The following is a 17,594-nucleotide window of genomic DNA, read 5'->3' on the forward strand; positions in this document are numbered from 1 at the left end:
GAATCCTTTTGAAAAACGAAATGCTGGTTGGGGCCCTAAAATTGACAAAACCATTTCGAGAGAAATTCTTTTTTAGTTATTAAACCTAATATATCTAAGGTCATGAATTTATCACATAAAAAATAAGCAATGAGCAATAACCTTGACTTTGAGAAACTGAAGTAGACGGTCCAAATTGTACTTTATTCCGTGAGCATTAGAATTCTTCACAATTCACGCGTAGATTTTACTATCCAATTCGATTTGGAACGGCAATCTGACATATGACACTGACAGTGGCAGTAAGTGTCATTCTTGACAGTTTACCTACACCATAGATAAAAAGTAAAATAATGCCGGTGCTCAACATACGCGTACAGATAAAATTATGAAATTGTTTTGGTGTGGCAGTACTATTATTTTAATTATGGTCAGTAGTTTACGGAGCTCTTGTAGAAGCTTTGCGGAAACACGGAGCACACTTTGAGAGTGGCTGATCTCGGTCACCTCCACGTCACCTCGATTTAGGGATAAGTTCGCCTTTGTACATATATCTCATTGTTTGTCAATTGTTTTTGTTTATTTATTTTGTACAATAAAGAGTTTAGATACATATATACATACATTTAGGCAGGGTTTAAGAAATAATTTGTGTAGATAGCCTAGAGAGACTGACTGTGAACTTTTGTATAATGATTGAATTGAATTGGCAATCACCATGGTTTAAATAAATAAAACATTAAATAAAAAAGAACTGTTTGCCAATCATAACACAAAAAAGTACAGAAACAGACATTTGATAGATTCATATTATAATCCTTATATAGCTGTTGTCGTGTTTCTAGCCCTTCTTTTGGTTTTGATGTTAAATAAAACTAACATAATATTATAATGTAGATAGAGCAACAGGTACATAATGTACCTACTTAAGAACATCAAACGAATCTACTTACCAACTAGTGTTGAGAACCAACCTGTGTTGAGAAGAATTCGCATGAAATTCAACGAGGTATATATTTTTTTCAAAACAGTTTAACAATGCTATTTACAGAAAACACGTCACAGAGAGAAAATGATAAGGTAGGCTTCAGATCGATCTCTTTACTTTCAAAGTATTTAACACATCATTTTTTAATGCGAGTCGGTCGATGCGCTTTTTGAGATAAAGACTCGCTCGGATCAGAATAATTCCAAACATCCTGTTCATGATTGTAATTTCACTTTCTTTTTATCAGTTTCGTGTAAAGTGTGTACACGATAAATGCGGGCATGCCTGATTGTGCCCTATTTCACGAAGCTACAAGTTACAATTTACAAGCGGTAGTCTTTTGTTTAACAGTATGCATTGAAAAGAGGCTACCGCTTGTAAATTGTAACTTGTAGCTTCGTGAAATAGGGCACTGCTGTATCTTTGTAATGGCAGCACTTTTTTGTAATAGTCAGTGGTTATGAAACTACATAATAAAAATACAATCATAATAAAATGTTAGAGCGTCTTTTAGCTTTATGTATTTAATTGAGCCTAAATTACTCTGTACAGCGTTTTTTGATAATTTCACTCGTTTTTCACTTCAATGCCACAATTGTATTCATATTTTCACAAGCTGTTTTACGCTCATTAGGATATTATCTTCCCAATAAAAATCATGATGTTACTGTTCTACTGGGGGGTCGGGAAAACTTTCTAATCCAAGCGCCAAAAGTAGTTTTTACATGGGAGGCATTTTTCTGTCAAAAAGGCAATTTCACCAAAGTTAAAACACTTCCAAACTACCTCAATCTGAAGTCAATTCGAAAAATATTAGCTGTCGTAAAAAGACAATGTTATAAGCTATTAAAGTGAATTGTCCAATTTAAAAAAATAACTACATAAAAACCTAGAAAAGACCGTCAGAAGGCGCTGTACAAAATAATTTAAGCACATTCTAATATCGAGGGTATTCTGGCAGAACCGGATAAGTGCACAATATTTATTTACTTACACGGTTATGCTAGATAAATAAAGCAGAAAAAATTGAGTATGCCTATGCATGTAACTATTTAAAAAAAATTGCTCTTATTCTGTTTTGCCAGAATACCCTCGATATATAAAGCTAAAACTCACAGACGCCCTAACTTTTTATTATGATTATATTTTTATTATGTAGTTTCATAACCACTAATTACTTAAAAAAAGTGCTGCTTGTAAATTAGCATTCATTACAAAGATACACCAGATCAGGCATGCCCGTATTTTATCGTGTACACACTTTAGGTAACCCTTATCATTGATGGCCCACAGTCATAGAATTAGGCCTCGTGATCGATCTGAGAGCTGTCTTGCTCTGACGTACCTATTGGGGAAGCGAGATAGTGTGTAGTACTGTGAAGTATTACTTTTGTCGTCTGGACCTAACGCCCCAACCACGGTTGCGAGTGAGCCGCGCGAAGCCAATGCGGCGAACGTTTTCTGTTTCCCGTTGCGCGTCCAACTCGCTCGTCGCGGAGTGGTTACTTTACATCACACGTAACGAACTGGGTACATTTTTTGAAATCATGTTTACTCAAAAATTTATTGAATCAGGCGTTTTTTAAGCGGAGGTCCATATCTGAACATGAAACTACCGTGAGACTCACTCATATTAAATGATATTGTAACGGATAACTCACGCCTTAAATCGAGTTAGCTCGACATGTTTCGGGCTATTTCGTCGCTGTTTTTCACAGGAGCACGCGGGGGGGCTGGTGCGCGCGTGTTGCGGCAGCCGCCGAGTCGCGTGCTCCTGTGGAAAAGGGCTACAAAATAGCCAAACAAAAGTCGAGCTAAACTCGATTTAAGACGTGAGTTATCCGTTACAATATTATTTAATATGGAGGGCCATATCAATTAACTAAAAAAAAAATAACTGCTCACCCGCGACTTTACACTTACAATAGTTACGTCTATGCAACAAAGGTGTGTTCATGCAGTTCCTCCGCCTCCACGCTAAAAGAACACACACAAATCACATAAACCCGACTATCACCCCCACCACACTACACTGACCGTATCGAACTCAACCTGAGTTCATCCTCAGAGCAACAACCGTTCACCATGCTTGCATGCGAAGGAAGAGACAACATTAGAAAGTGGTAAAAGTCTGTATTGCCACAAACCTGCTTATTTGTCGATGCTTTTGGACATTTTTTGAAAACAGCGGAGCCATGAGGGTTGAAAATGTTACAATATCATATTCCAGCCAATGGGCTTCCTAAAAAATCTAATTAGTTCGTTAGTTAATAGAAAATATTGGACAAGTATTTTTCTTTGTGAATAAAACAACACGTGATGAAGATATATAGCTACTTAGTTCACTTTTTAGCACGGGGTGACGTCACGAGCCGCACTCTCAACCTTTGACGCGCTTCATATTTGCCACTTTCTTAACCCCCCGGATGTTATAAGTTTGACCGCTATGTGTGTCTGTCTGTGGCACCGTAGCTCTTAAACGGGAGGACCGATTTGAATGCGGTTTTTTTATTTGAAATCAGGTTTTCTAGCGATGGTTCTTAGACATGTTTGATCAAAATCGGTTCAGCCGTTTTGAGATATTGAACTTTGAAGTGACAAAGTCGGGGTTTTCCAACTTGTTGTTGGTTAGGTTATGTTAGTTATGTTTGATTGACGAAAGAAAAAATACCGTGTCCTTTATTTTGTTCTAACCTGACTGACGAACTAAATACAGTGTAATCCGTTTAGTACGACTTCGCATTTAACAACCAACCGTTTTTAGCGACGTAAGTATAGGCATATGTTTGGTTTTAATATGAGCCACCATGAAAACGTTCGTTTTAGTACGGCGTCCGGTTAGTACGACGTAATATACCGGTCCCTTTTCCATCGTTATAACTGGACTCGACTGTATCTAGTTTATTTTACCCAGGTAGCAACCCAATTCGCCATGTTTACTATTCACTGAGCCACCAGTTAAAAACCAGCAATAACCCTCCTTTTCACTTAGTCGGGTAAAAGCTTTCGCAAACGAAATTGTAATCTATTTGTTTAGCAAAGACGTTTCACACGCGCGTTAAGCTACTTACGAAGTTATCAATCAAAAGCAAACCTTCCTGGTACATAATAGGGTGTGTTGTCGAACAAAGCGGTATTTACTCGTGTTACAATACCTACATAGGGGAACACCCTTCGAGCGCGGGCGTTTTGCCAAATTATACCAAATGCTGTGATTTTTATTATGATTTACTATTTCTATGATCAAATGCAGTTTATGTATTAATTTCTTTAATAGCTGTAGCCCGCGATCCGTCCGCGTAGTTTCGTTTATCGCTATCCCGCGGGAAGTGCAATGTTTCGGGATAAACACTATCCTATGTCCTTCCCCGGGAGTCAAACTATCTGTATACCGAATTACGTCTAAATCGGTTCAGCGGCTTAGACGTGACGAGGTAACAGACAAACAAACCGACTTACAAACTTTTGCATTTATAATATTACTCGTAATTTAGTTTTTAAGTCCTACTTAACATTAGTTTCAAGATTTAACACTAACAAGAATGAGATCAATGTTATCTCTATGAATTAAATAAATTATTATTATTAATAAGTGGGATAGTTTGACGACCGGATGGCTAAGTGCTTAGAGAACCTGACTACGAAGGTTGAGGTCCCGGTTCGATTCCCGGCTGAGGCAGATATTTGTATGAATAATACGAATGGTTGTTTTCGGGTCTGAATGTCGAAATGTATTTAAGTATGTATTTATATCTATATAAGTATGTTTATCCGTTGCCTAGTATCCATAGTAACAATCTTTACTTAGTTTGGGACTATGGTACTATTCAATGGAAAAAATCAATTGTGTAAACAAATGTGGTGACTGACATTGACACTTGACTGACGACTGGCTGACTGACTGACTGACGTTGGCTCTAGTGATGTGAAAGCTCTTTAAGATACTTCAATCAGCAGTAAATAATTATTTTGAATTTACTCATATTTCATTATTTAATGTTTTCCCTAAGTTTAATTTTAAAAAATGGCGAATCACGTATTCTCTTAGTCCTGTTCAAGAGTCATTCACAATGTTTCCATGTCCCTTTTAACTTAGAATGTTTAATAGCATTTTCACGAAGTTTTAGGATTAGGTATATCTTCAAATATATATACCTAACGTTTTTTCCATACAAACTTACACTCCCCTTTATACCCCTTTAAGGGTAGAATTTTTAAAATGGTGAAACATGTATATCCACTTATATTTTTGACGTATATTTTCCCCAAGGTTTATGATGGAGTATTTTAGAATTGAAAGGGTCAGTTAAAATATGGATTAATTTAGAATTTTTTGCTGCTTAAGTAGCGTAGTAGAAAAAGGCAACCTGAGATATGTGTGCATAGGAGAAATTTGTATCTTGACTCCTGTCCAACGGTGGTGTAGGGGTTATAGTACGCAGTACGGATTGCTGAAAACCTAGGTTTGATTCCCAGCGCTGGTCTCTTTTTCTGGTTTTTCTGTGCATCCATGTCTCAGTTTGTATTTTCGATATAATTTAGAAGAGGCATTTTTAAATTTACATAAGACAGGGAAATGAGAGTAGACACAGGGAAGTGATTCAAAATGATTGTTTGGTCCAACAATGGACTCCACAGTAAATATGATAAGTACTAGTAAATAGAAATCTACATAATTTCTACTATAATACTCTTTTATCGTCCAACTAGTGTTTACCCACGGCTTCGCACACGTAAATCATTAGGTCCAACAGCTGAAATACCGGGATTTTTAAAAATTGCCGTGGGAATTCCCGAAAATTAAATCGTTGTTTTCATTGACATTACATTAAAAACAATCATGGTAAAATTTCATGACTCTAAGCCCAGCGGTTATTAGTTCGAAATTTTATCCCTATCTCGTGGGAATATCGAAATAAAAAGTAGGCTATGTTTATTCCAGATGTCAAACTATCTATATACCAATTTTCATGACAAAGCTGAGCGGTTGTTATTTCAAGATTTTATCCCTATCCCATGGGAATATCGGGATAAAAAGTATCCTATGTTATCTAACTTTTCGCCAAATTTCATCCAAATCCGTCCAGCCGTTTCAGCGTGAAGAAGTAACGAACATATTCACTCACTCACTCACAAACTTTCACATTTATAATATTAGTAGGATTAGTAGGATAGTAGGATAGGATTAGAAACCTTTATAAACCTTCATTAAATAGTGTAACTTAACACAAATAATTAATATCTACGAATAAATTAATTTGCAGAGCCAGCCATAATTATCGGTAGGTAAGGTTGGTTCAGTCAATAATTAATTTTGTTGGTACAGCACTAAATTTCCAGAGACTAGACCGACCATAGACCAACTTCGGTGAGGAAAAAATTATCATGTCAATTTGACAAATATAACGGATTTTCGTCTTCCATTTAATTCTATAAAATAAACATATTTACACGATTATTTAATGATAAAATGATTGTTAAAAACAGTGCTGAGCTCATTGAGATGTGAATATGATCGGGATTGGCGTTCAAATGTAAGTAACTACGGAGTAATCGTGAAAAAATGCTTTGTTTACACAATTGATTTTTTCCATTGAATAGTATTATAGGTCAATTGGTGTCAAGTGTCCCATGATATTTATTTATTTTATATATTTATAGTGTCAGTATTGTTTACTACTTTGTATGTCCTACTGTACCTATCCTATTAGTACAGTATAATGATAGTGGTCAATTACATTGCGCGCCCTGTAATAGGACCTTTAAGACTAAGTTTGGCTTTGCCAGCCATATTCGGGCACATAATAAACAAGCCTAAAGGTTCGCCTTTGTCGGACACGACATGGAGGACATCATCATCATCATTAGTACAGATATTCCAACCGTTTACATAACACATGCAGCAGTAAAACAAAACCAAATAAAATCACCCGACGTTCGAACAACCCTTAATGTAACTGCCCTATTTGGTCTCCCCTTGTAATGACGCCACCGCGTTTTGATTAGATAAAATGAATTCGATCTTAGGCCCTGTTTACATTCCAGTAAATCGTTCCAGTAACTTGACATTGCGGGGAAGCGATGATAACGAGTTACATAGAAAGAGATCGATCGAGCAACGCAGTGTTATATTACGAGTATGTGAAGAAAGAATGAAAACCAATAAGTGGAATTAAAATTCCACTTACAAAATTTCAAACAGTCGAGTTAATTAAGTTAATAAAAAAATAAACTTTTTGCTGGTGTTACTTTTTGACTTTTTGTTGAATGTTTGCATTGCCATCCATACTACGTATTTGTACAATCGACCAAACCGATTCATGTACCAGAGGCCGTATTGCCTAATGTTTCTGACGCTCGCGACCGCAGTCAAATGATAGTTTTTGTATCCGAAATCTGTCATTTGATTGTGATTGCGAGCGTCAGAAACTTTAGGTAATACGGCCTCTGGATGGAACCTTTCTGCTACTAATGCTAACATCCCATACTTTAGTGAGGAAAACATGCTGAAATTGATTATTAAAACGTTCCATCTTGATATATAAATCAATTTGTTCGACTGGACTTAAAAAATTAAAATACATAATTTGGAATAAGAGAAATTCAAATTTCGTTAATTTAATGTTAACGTACATACTTTACATTACATTGATATTTATTTATTTATCAATAAAAAATTACAGCATTACAGTTCGAAAACCAATGCCCTGTTGGCAAATGGGACGGCCGGCCGCTTATTTCGGACGCCACGTGTGTGGACACATTGGCGCCGTCTCATCTTGCTAAGACATCATTGAAGGCTGCAACGGCCGAAAGAGCAAAATGCCGTAAATATGAGAATCTGGCAAACAATTTAATATTTGCGGCTTTTGCTGTTGAAATGCTTGTTCCGTGGGTCCGAAGCAAAAACACTCTTTAAATTTAAAAAAAAGAAGCTTGCCCGTTCCACTGGCGACCATAGGGCTGGCTCTTTCCTCGGTCAACGTATTGGCATTGCCATACAACGAGGAAACGCGGCCAGCCTTATGGGCACCCTGCACAATAGCAACGACTTGGGTGATATTTGTAAATATACATTTTTAGGATTAGAGTAAGTTAGTATTAGTTCTATTTTAATTTATTTCTGTTAATTATAAGCTTGTAATAAAATCAGGGATAAGTCCGCCTTTGTACTTAACACTACTTTTTTTTATGTAACCTTTTTGTTTTTCCTTTTTGTACAATAAATAGTATAAACAAACAAACAAAATCCTAGAAAAACATAATTAATAGTAAGCTCTATTAAGGTGGCAGTAAAATATGAAGACCTTATAGCATTTCAAGTATGAAATCTAAAGTGTTCTTTCTTTGTTGCAGATATTGGATCACATTACAAGATGTGTGTTAGTGAACAGTGAGGTGCGCCTGTGTGCGTCGGTGAACATGTGTTGTGTCAGTGTGTGCGACCTGGACCCGGGTTCTGAATGATCACGTCCATTGAAGGTGAGTTAAAAAAAAACATTTAGTATGTTTGTGTGTGTGTGTGTGTGTGTGTGTTTTCACCGAAATGTATAAGAGAGATGCCTGTATTATGACTATCTGAGTATGGTGTTAATAAAATTACTGAAAACATTAGACACAAATAATTTTGGTTTTAAATAAATTGATAGCATTTATTTTCGGATACCTTCATTGTTTTTAAAAAAATTGTTTTGTTAAGCCAGAAATTCTACTTGATTTCTAACTCTACACTAGAATCATTTGCATTTCGACGTTTTTAGAAGAAAATCAAACTGACCGCAAAACTAAGTTTCTAAATAGTATGCAACCACGCTAAAACATTAATTGGCGCATGTTGCATTCATAACTTTTAGATTGGGCAAGAAAGGGATTTTAAAACAAAAAACAACCTGAATTAAAAAATAGTGGAGTCAATTCTACTCTTTATCCGGTGAAGGAAAATTTCGTAAGGAAACATGTGTGTGAATTTCCCAATCCGCACTGGGCCCGCGTGGAAACTGCGGCCCAAGCCCTCTCATTCTGAGAGGAGGCCTGTGCCCAGCTGTGGGACGTATACCTATAGGCTGGGATGATGATGATTATTGTTGGTACGAGTTTCCGTTCACAGGTCCATGGTATCCCGGTCATTCGAATCATTCAAATGACCACATCAGTATGCTAAGCCGCTTCCAAAAAGCACGAATCATCGAATTACCAAATGGTCTAATCGGGTAACATCGGAGACAATGGGGGTCGTTGACCCGCGGCCGACCGCGGATGTGCTAACAACACTACGAGGACCTAACGCAATATAACCTAACCAACAAAAAGTTGGAAAACCCCCGACTTTGTCACTTCAAAGTTCAATATCTCAAAAACGGCTGAACCGATTTTGATAAAACATGTTTAAGAACCATCGCTAGAAAACATGCTTTCAAATAAAAAAAAACCGCATTCAAATCGGTCCTCCCGTTTAAGAGCTACGGTGCCACAGACAGACAGACACACATAGCGGTCAAACTTATAACACCCCTCTTTTTGCGTCGGGGGTTAAAAATAAGAGAAATCGCGGTTTTATACCGGCTTTGTAAGGGAATAAAATCGAAATGTTTATTCTACAAGCAGGGTTGCCACCTCAGATATTTTTTTTTACCCGAACGCTACGTGAAATTACCCTAAATTTGGCACTTTAATTTTTATTAACCCTAAATATTTTATTTAATAAAAACTAAGCAAATAAATGCAATTTATTAATAAACTAATAGCTAAACTACTACACCGTTTCGAATCATTCTTGAAATGCATCCATAATAGTTTAGGTATAATAGTCTGTCATCTGCAGTATTTTTTTTCTTGAAATCGTACATTTCATTCGATGACTTACTCTAAAAAATACCCTAAATTTAGGGTAAAATACCCTAAGGTGGGGACACTGTCTACAAGTAAGCCGCAAAGCAAATAATCTCTTACATATCCCTTTTTTCAACTACCAGCGCTAGCGGAAAGACCATCATTTCCAAGAATGCGCCACAAGAAACTTGGCAGAAAGTATTTTTTCCAAATAGACTAAAATAAATTATTATTTATTTATTATACAAACAAAATACATAAATTACGGTATAAAATTAAAGAGAAAATTACATAATAAATGACAGGGATGTATGGGGTCCTATGTTTTTTAAAGACACGTATAGGTAGAGCCACTAGAGTAGAGGTCACGCACACAAGAGCATGTCGTGTAATGACAGCAGGATTTTGACATTTACTCATTCATTTAATTCATTCTCCTTTTAGCATACTGATTCTTCAAGCTGTGTTGCTATTACTTCAACTCTCGTGGCACTACCTATACCTACCGGCAAATCGTTGATTGGGAATTAAAATGCTCACGGAATACTTGAAACTAGTTATGTTTGGACAACTTGTACTCTTTGGAGATCGTATTAGCCCCATGCTCGGTCGGATACCAAATTTAGTCCGAGGAGAAACGCTATGTGGGCGGGTAATGGCAACTAGTTTCTATGTTTCGGGCAATAGAAGCGTTTTGAGGTTTGTGTTAACATTAGTCTCAGAGCATAGAGGTAGATACAATTTATTAACACACAATGTTCTATACAATAACTAGCTTTTGCCCGCGGCTTCGCCCGCGTGGAATTCGGTTATCGCGTGCATTTTTCCGGGATAAAAAGTAGCCTATGTCACTCTCTGACCCATAAACTATCTCTATGCCAAAAATCCTAAACAAAAATCACGTCGATCCGTGGCTCCGTTTCGACGTGAAAGACGGACAAACATACAAACACACACACTTTCGCATATATAATTATGTAGAATGGATTAATATTAATTCATACCATCCGTCCCATTTGCCAAGGAACAAGCGTCATTCCGTCAGGTCTCTTGACGATCATCACGAGCTAGTCCAACCGGCTCCAAAGTAGACGGAACGTTGATGCTGGCAAGAGCCCGACGGACTATATCATTGAGGCAAGCGTGGCGGGATAGACGGCCGGCGCTTTTGGAACAAGCTAAAACCGTGGTGACCCTGCCGATCCACATTATTGCCTTAATAGCATAGAGTAAGTATTATTTTCTGTGGAAATAAGTTTTTGTTATTAATGCAAGCTTTTTTGCTGACTGTACTTGGATTATCATCGAGCCTACATATGCATACCAAATTTCAAGTCAATCCGATGACTAGAAGTGGGTCAAAATGATCGAACTTGCAAGTTTGACACAAACTAACAGGGCAAGTTAAATTAAAGCTAACACAACAGTAAACTTATTGTTAAAAATTAAATTTTTAATACAATCTTTTTTTGCCGACTGTAATTTTCAACTCCCGACGCAAAAAGACGGGTGTTATAAAATTAACAAACAGATGGATCGATTTCAATGCGGTTTTTTTACGTCAAGGCGAGTTTCCTTGCGATGGTTTTTCAGCCGTTTTTGAGATATTGAACTTTGAAGTGACAGTCGGGGGTTTTCCAACTTTTTATTGGTTATTGTTGACTTGTACTTACATGCCATCTAAACCACATTTCTGGACACCTATTGTATGTCGCCGGATTATCATAAGTACCTATGCCAAATTTTAAGTCATGTGACCACTGGAAGTGGCTCAAAATTCAGTTGTAAGATGTGACCTGATCAGTTTGATTTTAGAGGTATACGGAACCCTCGGTGCGCGGGTCTGACTTACACTTTGCCGGTTTTTAAACCTACTACTCGAAGAAATCTATAAAAAGCTGATTGTGTATGACGTCACGAAAACCTGACCTAGGTCAACTCCACATGCGAATGCCCCCTAGGGGGAAGGGGTACCAAAATACCGACCCCGTCAGCTGTTAGGGGGGCAGGAGGGGTTGCTTGTTGCATTATCTATGAAGTATGCAGTCTTTTTATAAATATGCGTTCCATGTTATAAGGAATTGTCATTGTGATTGATGAAGTTCGCAGAATACGGAATTTGACTATTTTTCGTTTATTTTATAAATCGAAGCTTATATGCGTGTTATCGAACGGAAAAAACAATTTTGAGGCCATCTTTATATATATAATGACAGAGTTAGGCTGCGTTTTCACCAGAGATGTGCGAAGAATGTACCTAAACCAATAGAAACGCTTCATTGACCTATCCTCGCTCAGCTCAGCTGTTTCCACTAGAGATGTGCCGTGCGAGAATAGGAAAACGAAGCGTTTCTATTGGTTAATGAAAAACACATGCGACGCAACACATCCTCACACATCTCTGGTGGAAACGCAGCCTTATAGAGGTTTGAAATTCAAGATTAGACAGAGAAAGAAATACTCGCGTGTGACGTCGCATGCAAGTAGCGCCGTACCTACTGCATAGAGAAAAACGTTTTATAAATAGGCAGATAATATAGATTTTTCAAAAAATCACTAAAAATTCAATTTTGAACCCAAATATTTGCCGATTAAACGTTGGCCGTACGTATATCTATATTTTCATTATAATATGTATATAGATACGGCAAATTCAGGAGTTGTCAAATATCTTATTTTTAATGAGGGCTATCGCGTATGAATTCGCCGCTAGAGGCGCTAGTGTAGCGTGAGGTCTCCGAAATGCCAAATCTCATAGCTTTTGGGTGAGCTACGCTGGTTTATTTATAATTAGAATAATTTTGTGAATATTTTGCATTACCTGAAATTAATTATGGAAAATATGCGTTCCGGGGCAACGAATGTCTGTGTTTTGAGACAGTTTTGTCTTTCGGAAACCTTTGTCCTCCCTTTTTTCCGAACAAAACGGGACTACGCTACACTGTGGCATGCTCGATATTTTTATGGTCCGGTTTTAAGGTGTATTAAATATGATTTTAATCTAAACTTTGTTTTCACACCCGTAACAACAGACTTTGAAAGCCATACTTAAAAACCTCACGCAACAGTGTGCCATCTAGTGAGACAAAAAACGATAGCCCTCATTTAAGATCTATCTATACCTATAAAAAATAACGTGATGTACTAACTTATCGATTGACTGACAGACAACATACTGCCTAAACCTGCCTCCAGTGAGGTAGAGAAAATTGGTATAAAAAAACCTGTACTATACTGTAACCCATATTAGGGCTACTGATTACTAAAACGATACAAGTGGAACAACATTGAAATTCAAAAATACACATATCTATTCCACTCTTCACCCACCCAAGTGCCTGAGAACGTTGGAAAGTACGAAAATGCCAATAAATAAATCCAACTTTAAATAAAATTACACTTTATGACACCCAATACCCAAATTCAAACACTTCCGCTGCTAAAGAAAGAAAGAAAGAAAAGTTTATTTGGCTCCAAAAATGTACCACCTAAAACTAAGACTAGAACTAGCACTAAAACTATGTTACTAGGTGACACAGCAGGATACCAAAAAGGGTATCCCGTAGGGGGTAGGGTAGGGTAAAGTGGTCGCTTGCTGTAAAAAATGCCTTTCACGAGGGTGGGGGGAGGCACCCCTTGCCACCTCGCCACCCGGCACAAAGTACGACTTGGCTACGGTACTGGGTATAGTTTGCTGGGTAAAAAGAATTATTCTATACGTCAGTTAGATTATTCGAAATTATTGAACACGTATATTTTGTTAATCAAACAAAAATGACAGGGATGATGTGTGTTGACAGGGATAGTGCTAAAAAGTAGGACTTTAACTTGGCTATATCTTCATTTTTAGAGTTCCGTAGTCAACTAGGAACCCTTATAGTTTCGCCATGTCTGTCTCTCTGTCTGTCTGTCCGCGGCTAAGCTAACAGACCGTTAGTACTCTTCCCTCTTCTTCTTCTCAGCATATATTTGTCCACTGCTGGACATATGCCTCTTCCATGGATTTCCATGTTGACCTAGATGCGGCAAATCTGGTCCAGGTTGGTCCTGCTGTCTTTCGGATATCATCAGCCCATCTAGCTGGTGGTCTTCCTACGCTTTTTTTTTTATTCGACTGGATGGAAAACGAGCAAGTGGGTCTCCTGATGGTAAGAGATCACTACCGCCCATAAACATTTGCAACACCAGGGGTATTGCAGATGCGTTTCGGCAACAGGATTTTCGTTAGTACTAGAAAGCTGTAATTTAGCATGAAAAGGATCCTAGCGAAAAAGTGTACCTACAGTATTTTTTTGTAGAAAATATTATTAGATTACACACTTACTTCTACGATGTCACAGACAGACGACATAACATACAGACAACTGACACTGGCGTCAAATTTATAATACCCCTCTTTTTGCGGCGGGGGTTAAAAATAGATACTTGATGCATCTTTACGAGAATTTCTCAATGTAGGTAATCACAAGTAAACAGTAGTTATTAACTTGAAACAGTTATTTAGTTGTAATTACCCAATCGACCTTAACAAGTTATAAAAACCAACGTGATTTAACACGATCGCTATCAAGCTTGACCTACATTCCGGGGTCAATTAATGATTGTGTAGATAATGCATTGTACATACGTGTCTCTCTCTACCTGTCTCTACTCTCGGGACAATGACCGAAAACCTAAGGTAGAATTCCTTCTCAGGGATAGCGGTCATTCAAGTATTACGTAAGCAGAATTTTAGCCATTTTTAACCCCCCTCCTCCTTGTTAGCGAAAGTCAGCAAAATCTTACCCCCCTCCCCCCATGCTCACGTAAACATTGGTACATATATTTTTTAAATCTATTCCAGTTTCTTTATTGTTCTTCATGTGAATTTGTTGCAAGTGGGGTACTACATTTCGAAAATACAAACTGAGTCATGGATGCACAGAAAAACCAGAAAAAGAGACCAGCGTTGGGAATCGAACCCAGGTCCTCAGCAATCCGTGCTGCGTGCTATAACCCCTACACTAAAGCTGGACAGGAGTCTAGACACAAATTTCTCCTCTGCACACATATCTCGGGTTGCTTTTTTCTACTACGCTACTTAAGCAGCAGCACTAGCGACATCTATGTTTCGCTCTCATCGAGAGATGTCACATTCTTTTGGAACTAAACGCTCACCCACACAAGAGATGTCGCTACTAAGCAATCAAATTATGATTGGTTTTTGGAGTCTTTTTGTATTTTTTATTTCAACTCCAAATTTGTTAATTTTACGGGTATCCCGTGAAAACCATATCGAAAATACAAATAAATTAAAAAAAATATTTTCGATATGGTTTTCACGGGATACCCGTAAAATTAACAAATTTGGAGTTGAAATAAAAAATACAAAAAGAATCCAAAAACCAAAAGAAATATATTGTGACGTAAGCACCATCTAGACCCCCCCGGCTCCATGTCATTAAAAATAAGCAAAGCAAAGACGTGGGGGGGGGGGGGTCTTTGGTCCTTCGGTGCTTACGTACCTAATACTTGAATGGCCCCATATTAATTATTTGATTAGATGAAATTAATTCAAAAAATAAAATATCATTTTATTATGTATCTACATCAGAACTTAATACATACGTGCTGTTCCGAACTAGTAAGTCGTAAATCATTAATTTCTCCGTTAAGGCTGGTGGAAACAGCTGAGCGAAGCGAGGCGAGTTAAATGAAGCATTTCTCTCTCTCTTTCTCTCATGAAAAACACTCAAGAATTCTCGCTCATCTTTGCTGGAAACGCAGCCTTAAGCTTGAAGAACTAACAGACAATATTAGTTCACAGAGAAACGCTCAACACTTCTGCAATGCCGAGAAATGTCCGACAGAAATCGTTTCATAAATTGGCTAATGCAAATAAACTGCATTGTTGTGTCTGAAGCACGCGATCTTTTGTTACGTTGCCGTGATGGATGTCCAGTCAGCACTTAGGCTATATATTGGATAAAAAACCAGCCAAGAGCATGTCGGAGCATGCTCAGTGGTTCCGTTGCTGTAAAAAAAAGTTAGGGAAGGGGAGATCCTACTCTTAAAGAAAGCGATTATTTCCGAATACATTTACTTAATTAAAAATAATTTTAGAGACCTTAAATTGTTAAACGTTGATTTTTTTTTTGCTGAATTTTCTTTTTCAGTTTGCGTTACAGTAAAAGGCCTAAATATGCAGCCATAGCGTCAAATATATGTACCTATACATCGAAGTTATGGTTAGTCGTATAAAGGTGTATAGATATTTTTGATGTCTTGGTAACGTACATATATATATTTATGTCCTTGACTGTACACGTACGGAATGCCCCACCTAAAAATATTTACAATTGTTATTTAACACCCAAACTAATATGTTGGGGTTTTCGGAATCGAGAGAGTCTAGGTCTCTAGATATAGTCTTATCTCCAGAAAAATACTTGTTTTCGAGTCTTAACCCGAGCGATCGTCTAAGCACTAAAGAACTATGTATTAATGTACATATTATCCGTGGTTTCAGGAGTATGGAGAAGGAGAATGGGGACGGCGGCGAGGCGGCAGGCAAGCCGCCACCCGACGGGCTGCTGGACGCCGCTGGCCTCTTCGGAGGTAATTTATATGTTTTAAGCAATTAGAGAAATACAACACATGTATACATACTACCCAAAAGTACTAACTTAAGACCTTAGACTAAGACCATTGTAATCCACACTTAACGCGAATAAAATAGTCTAGATCTGAAAAATAAAGTAGGGGTCGCGGAGGTTCATTGGTGAAACGAAAATACTAATAAAAAGAAAAGAAAAGAAAGAAAGAAAAAAAAATATTGCCACAAAAAAAAACTAAAATAAATACTAATTTCGTAACATTCCCTGTCTAAAAATGGCTTATACTAATACAACATAACACAATTCAAATACTTTTCATTCAATTAGATGTTTTCTGATAACAACAAACTTATTTTTGATTTCACATTACCATTGAAATTTACATAAGTGGCTCTTATTTTCTTTCGACTAGTATATATATAATACAATAAAAATATACAGTGCAGTTATATTAATTCTACTTCCTTCCACCTGGCAGTGATTTTGGGCAACTTTTTTATTTATAATTTTAGTTTGTATGTAGTTTTAGTTACCTTTATTTTGTTTTATATTATACAGGCTTTGTTAATTAATAAAACTTCCTTCTAATATTATAAATGCGAAGGTTTGCGAGTATGTGTGTATGTTCGTTACTCTTTCACGCTAAAGTTGCTAGACGGATTTAGATAAAATTTGGTATCTAGATAGCTGGAGATCTGGAGTAACACTTACTTATACTTAATTTAATTTAGAATTAGAAACCACAATAACATTATATTGCGCCTGGTCAACTATTTGTTACCAAGCAAATAGTACAGTACAATAGTCTGGGAGCCGCAAAATAAAATTGTTTTAATGCCACTTTATTTGCGTGTCGTCAATTGTTACTCTAGTACAAATTGTAAAGAGATTACAGTTCACGAGCCGCAATATAATATTGTTGTGGTTTCGATATTCCCAAAAGATCCGGATAAAAGTCGAGATCATGAAACACACAGTTGTTTTATGTGTAACTAGCTTTGCCCGCGGCTTCGCTCGCGCAGAATTGGTTTTTTTTTTATTCGACTGGATGGCAAACGAGCAAGTGGGTCTCCTGATGGTAAGAGATCACCACCGCCCATAAACATCTGCAACACCAGGGGTATTGCAGATGCGTTGCCAACCTAGAGGCCTAAGATGGGATACCTCAAGTGCCAGTAATTTCACCGGCTCTCTTACTCTCC

General features: G+C 37.3%; 1 protein-coding gene across 21 annotated transcripts in view; it reads left to right on the forward strand.

Annotated features, from left to right (window-relative positions):
- Positions 1-17,594, forward strand: part of tou (bromodomain adjacent to zinc finger domain 2B toutatis) — a 193,367-nt gene that overhangs the window by 95,778 nt on the left and 79,995 nt on the right. For all 21 annotated transcript variants that reach the window (XM_074108679.1, XM_074108678.1, XM_074108682.1 and 18 more), the window contains exons 2-3: positions 8,324-8,449; positions 16,305-16,393. In XM_074108679.1, the coding sequence (XP_073964780.1) occupies positions 16,309-16,393 (85 nt within the window). In that variant the 5' untranslated portion in view covers positions 8,324-8,449; positions 16,305-16,308. The remainder of the gene's footprint in view (positions 1-8,323; positions 8,450-16,304; positions 16,394-17,594) is intronic.

The sequence above is a fragment of the Choristoneura fumiferana genome, chromosome 27 (genome assembly GCF_025370935.1).
Source record: "Choristoneura fumiferana chromosome 27, NRCan_CFum_1, whole genome shotgun sequence".
NCBI classification, from domain to species: Eukaryota; Metazoa; Arthropoda; class Insecta; order Lepidoptera; family Tortricidae; genus Choristoneura; species Choristoneura fumiferana.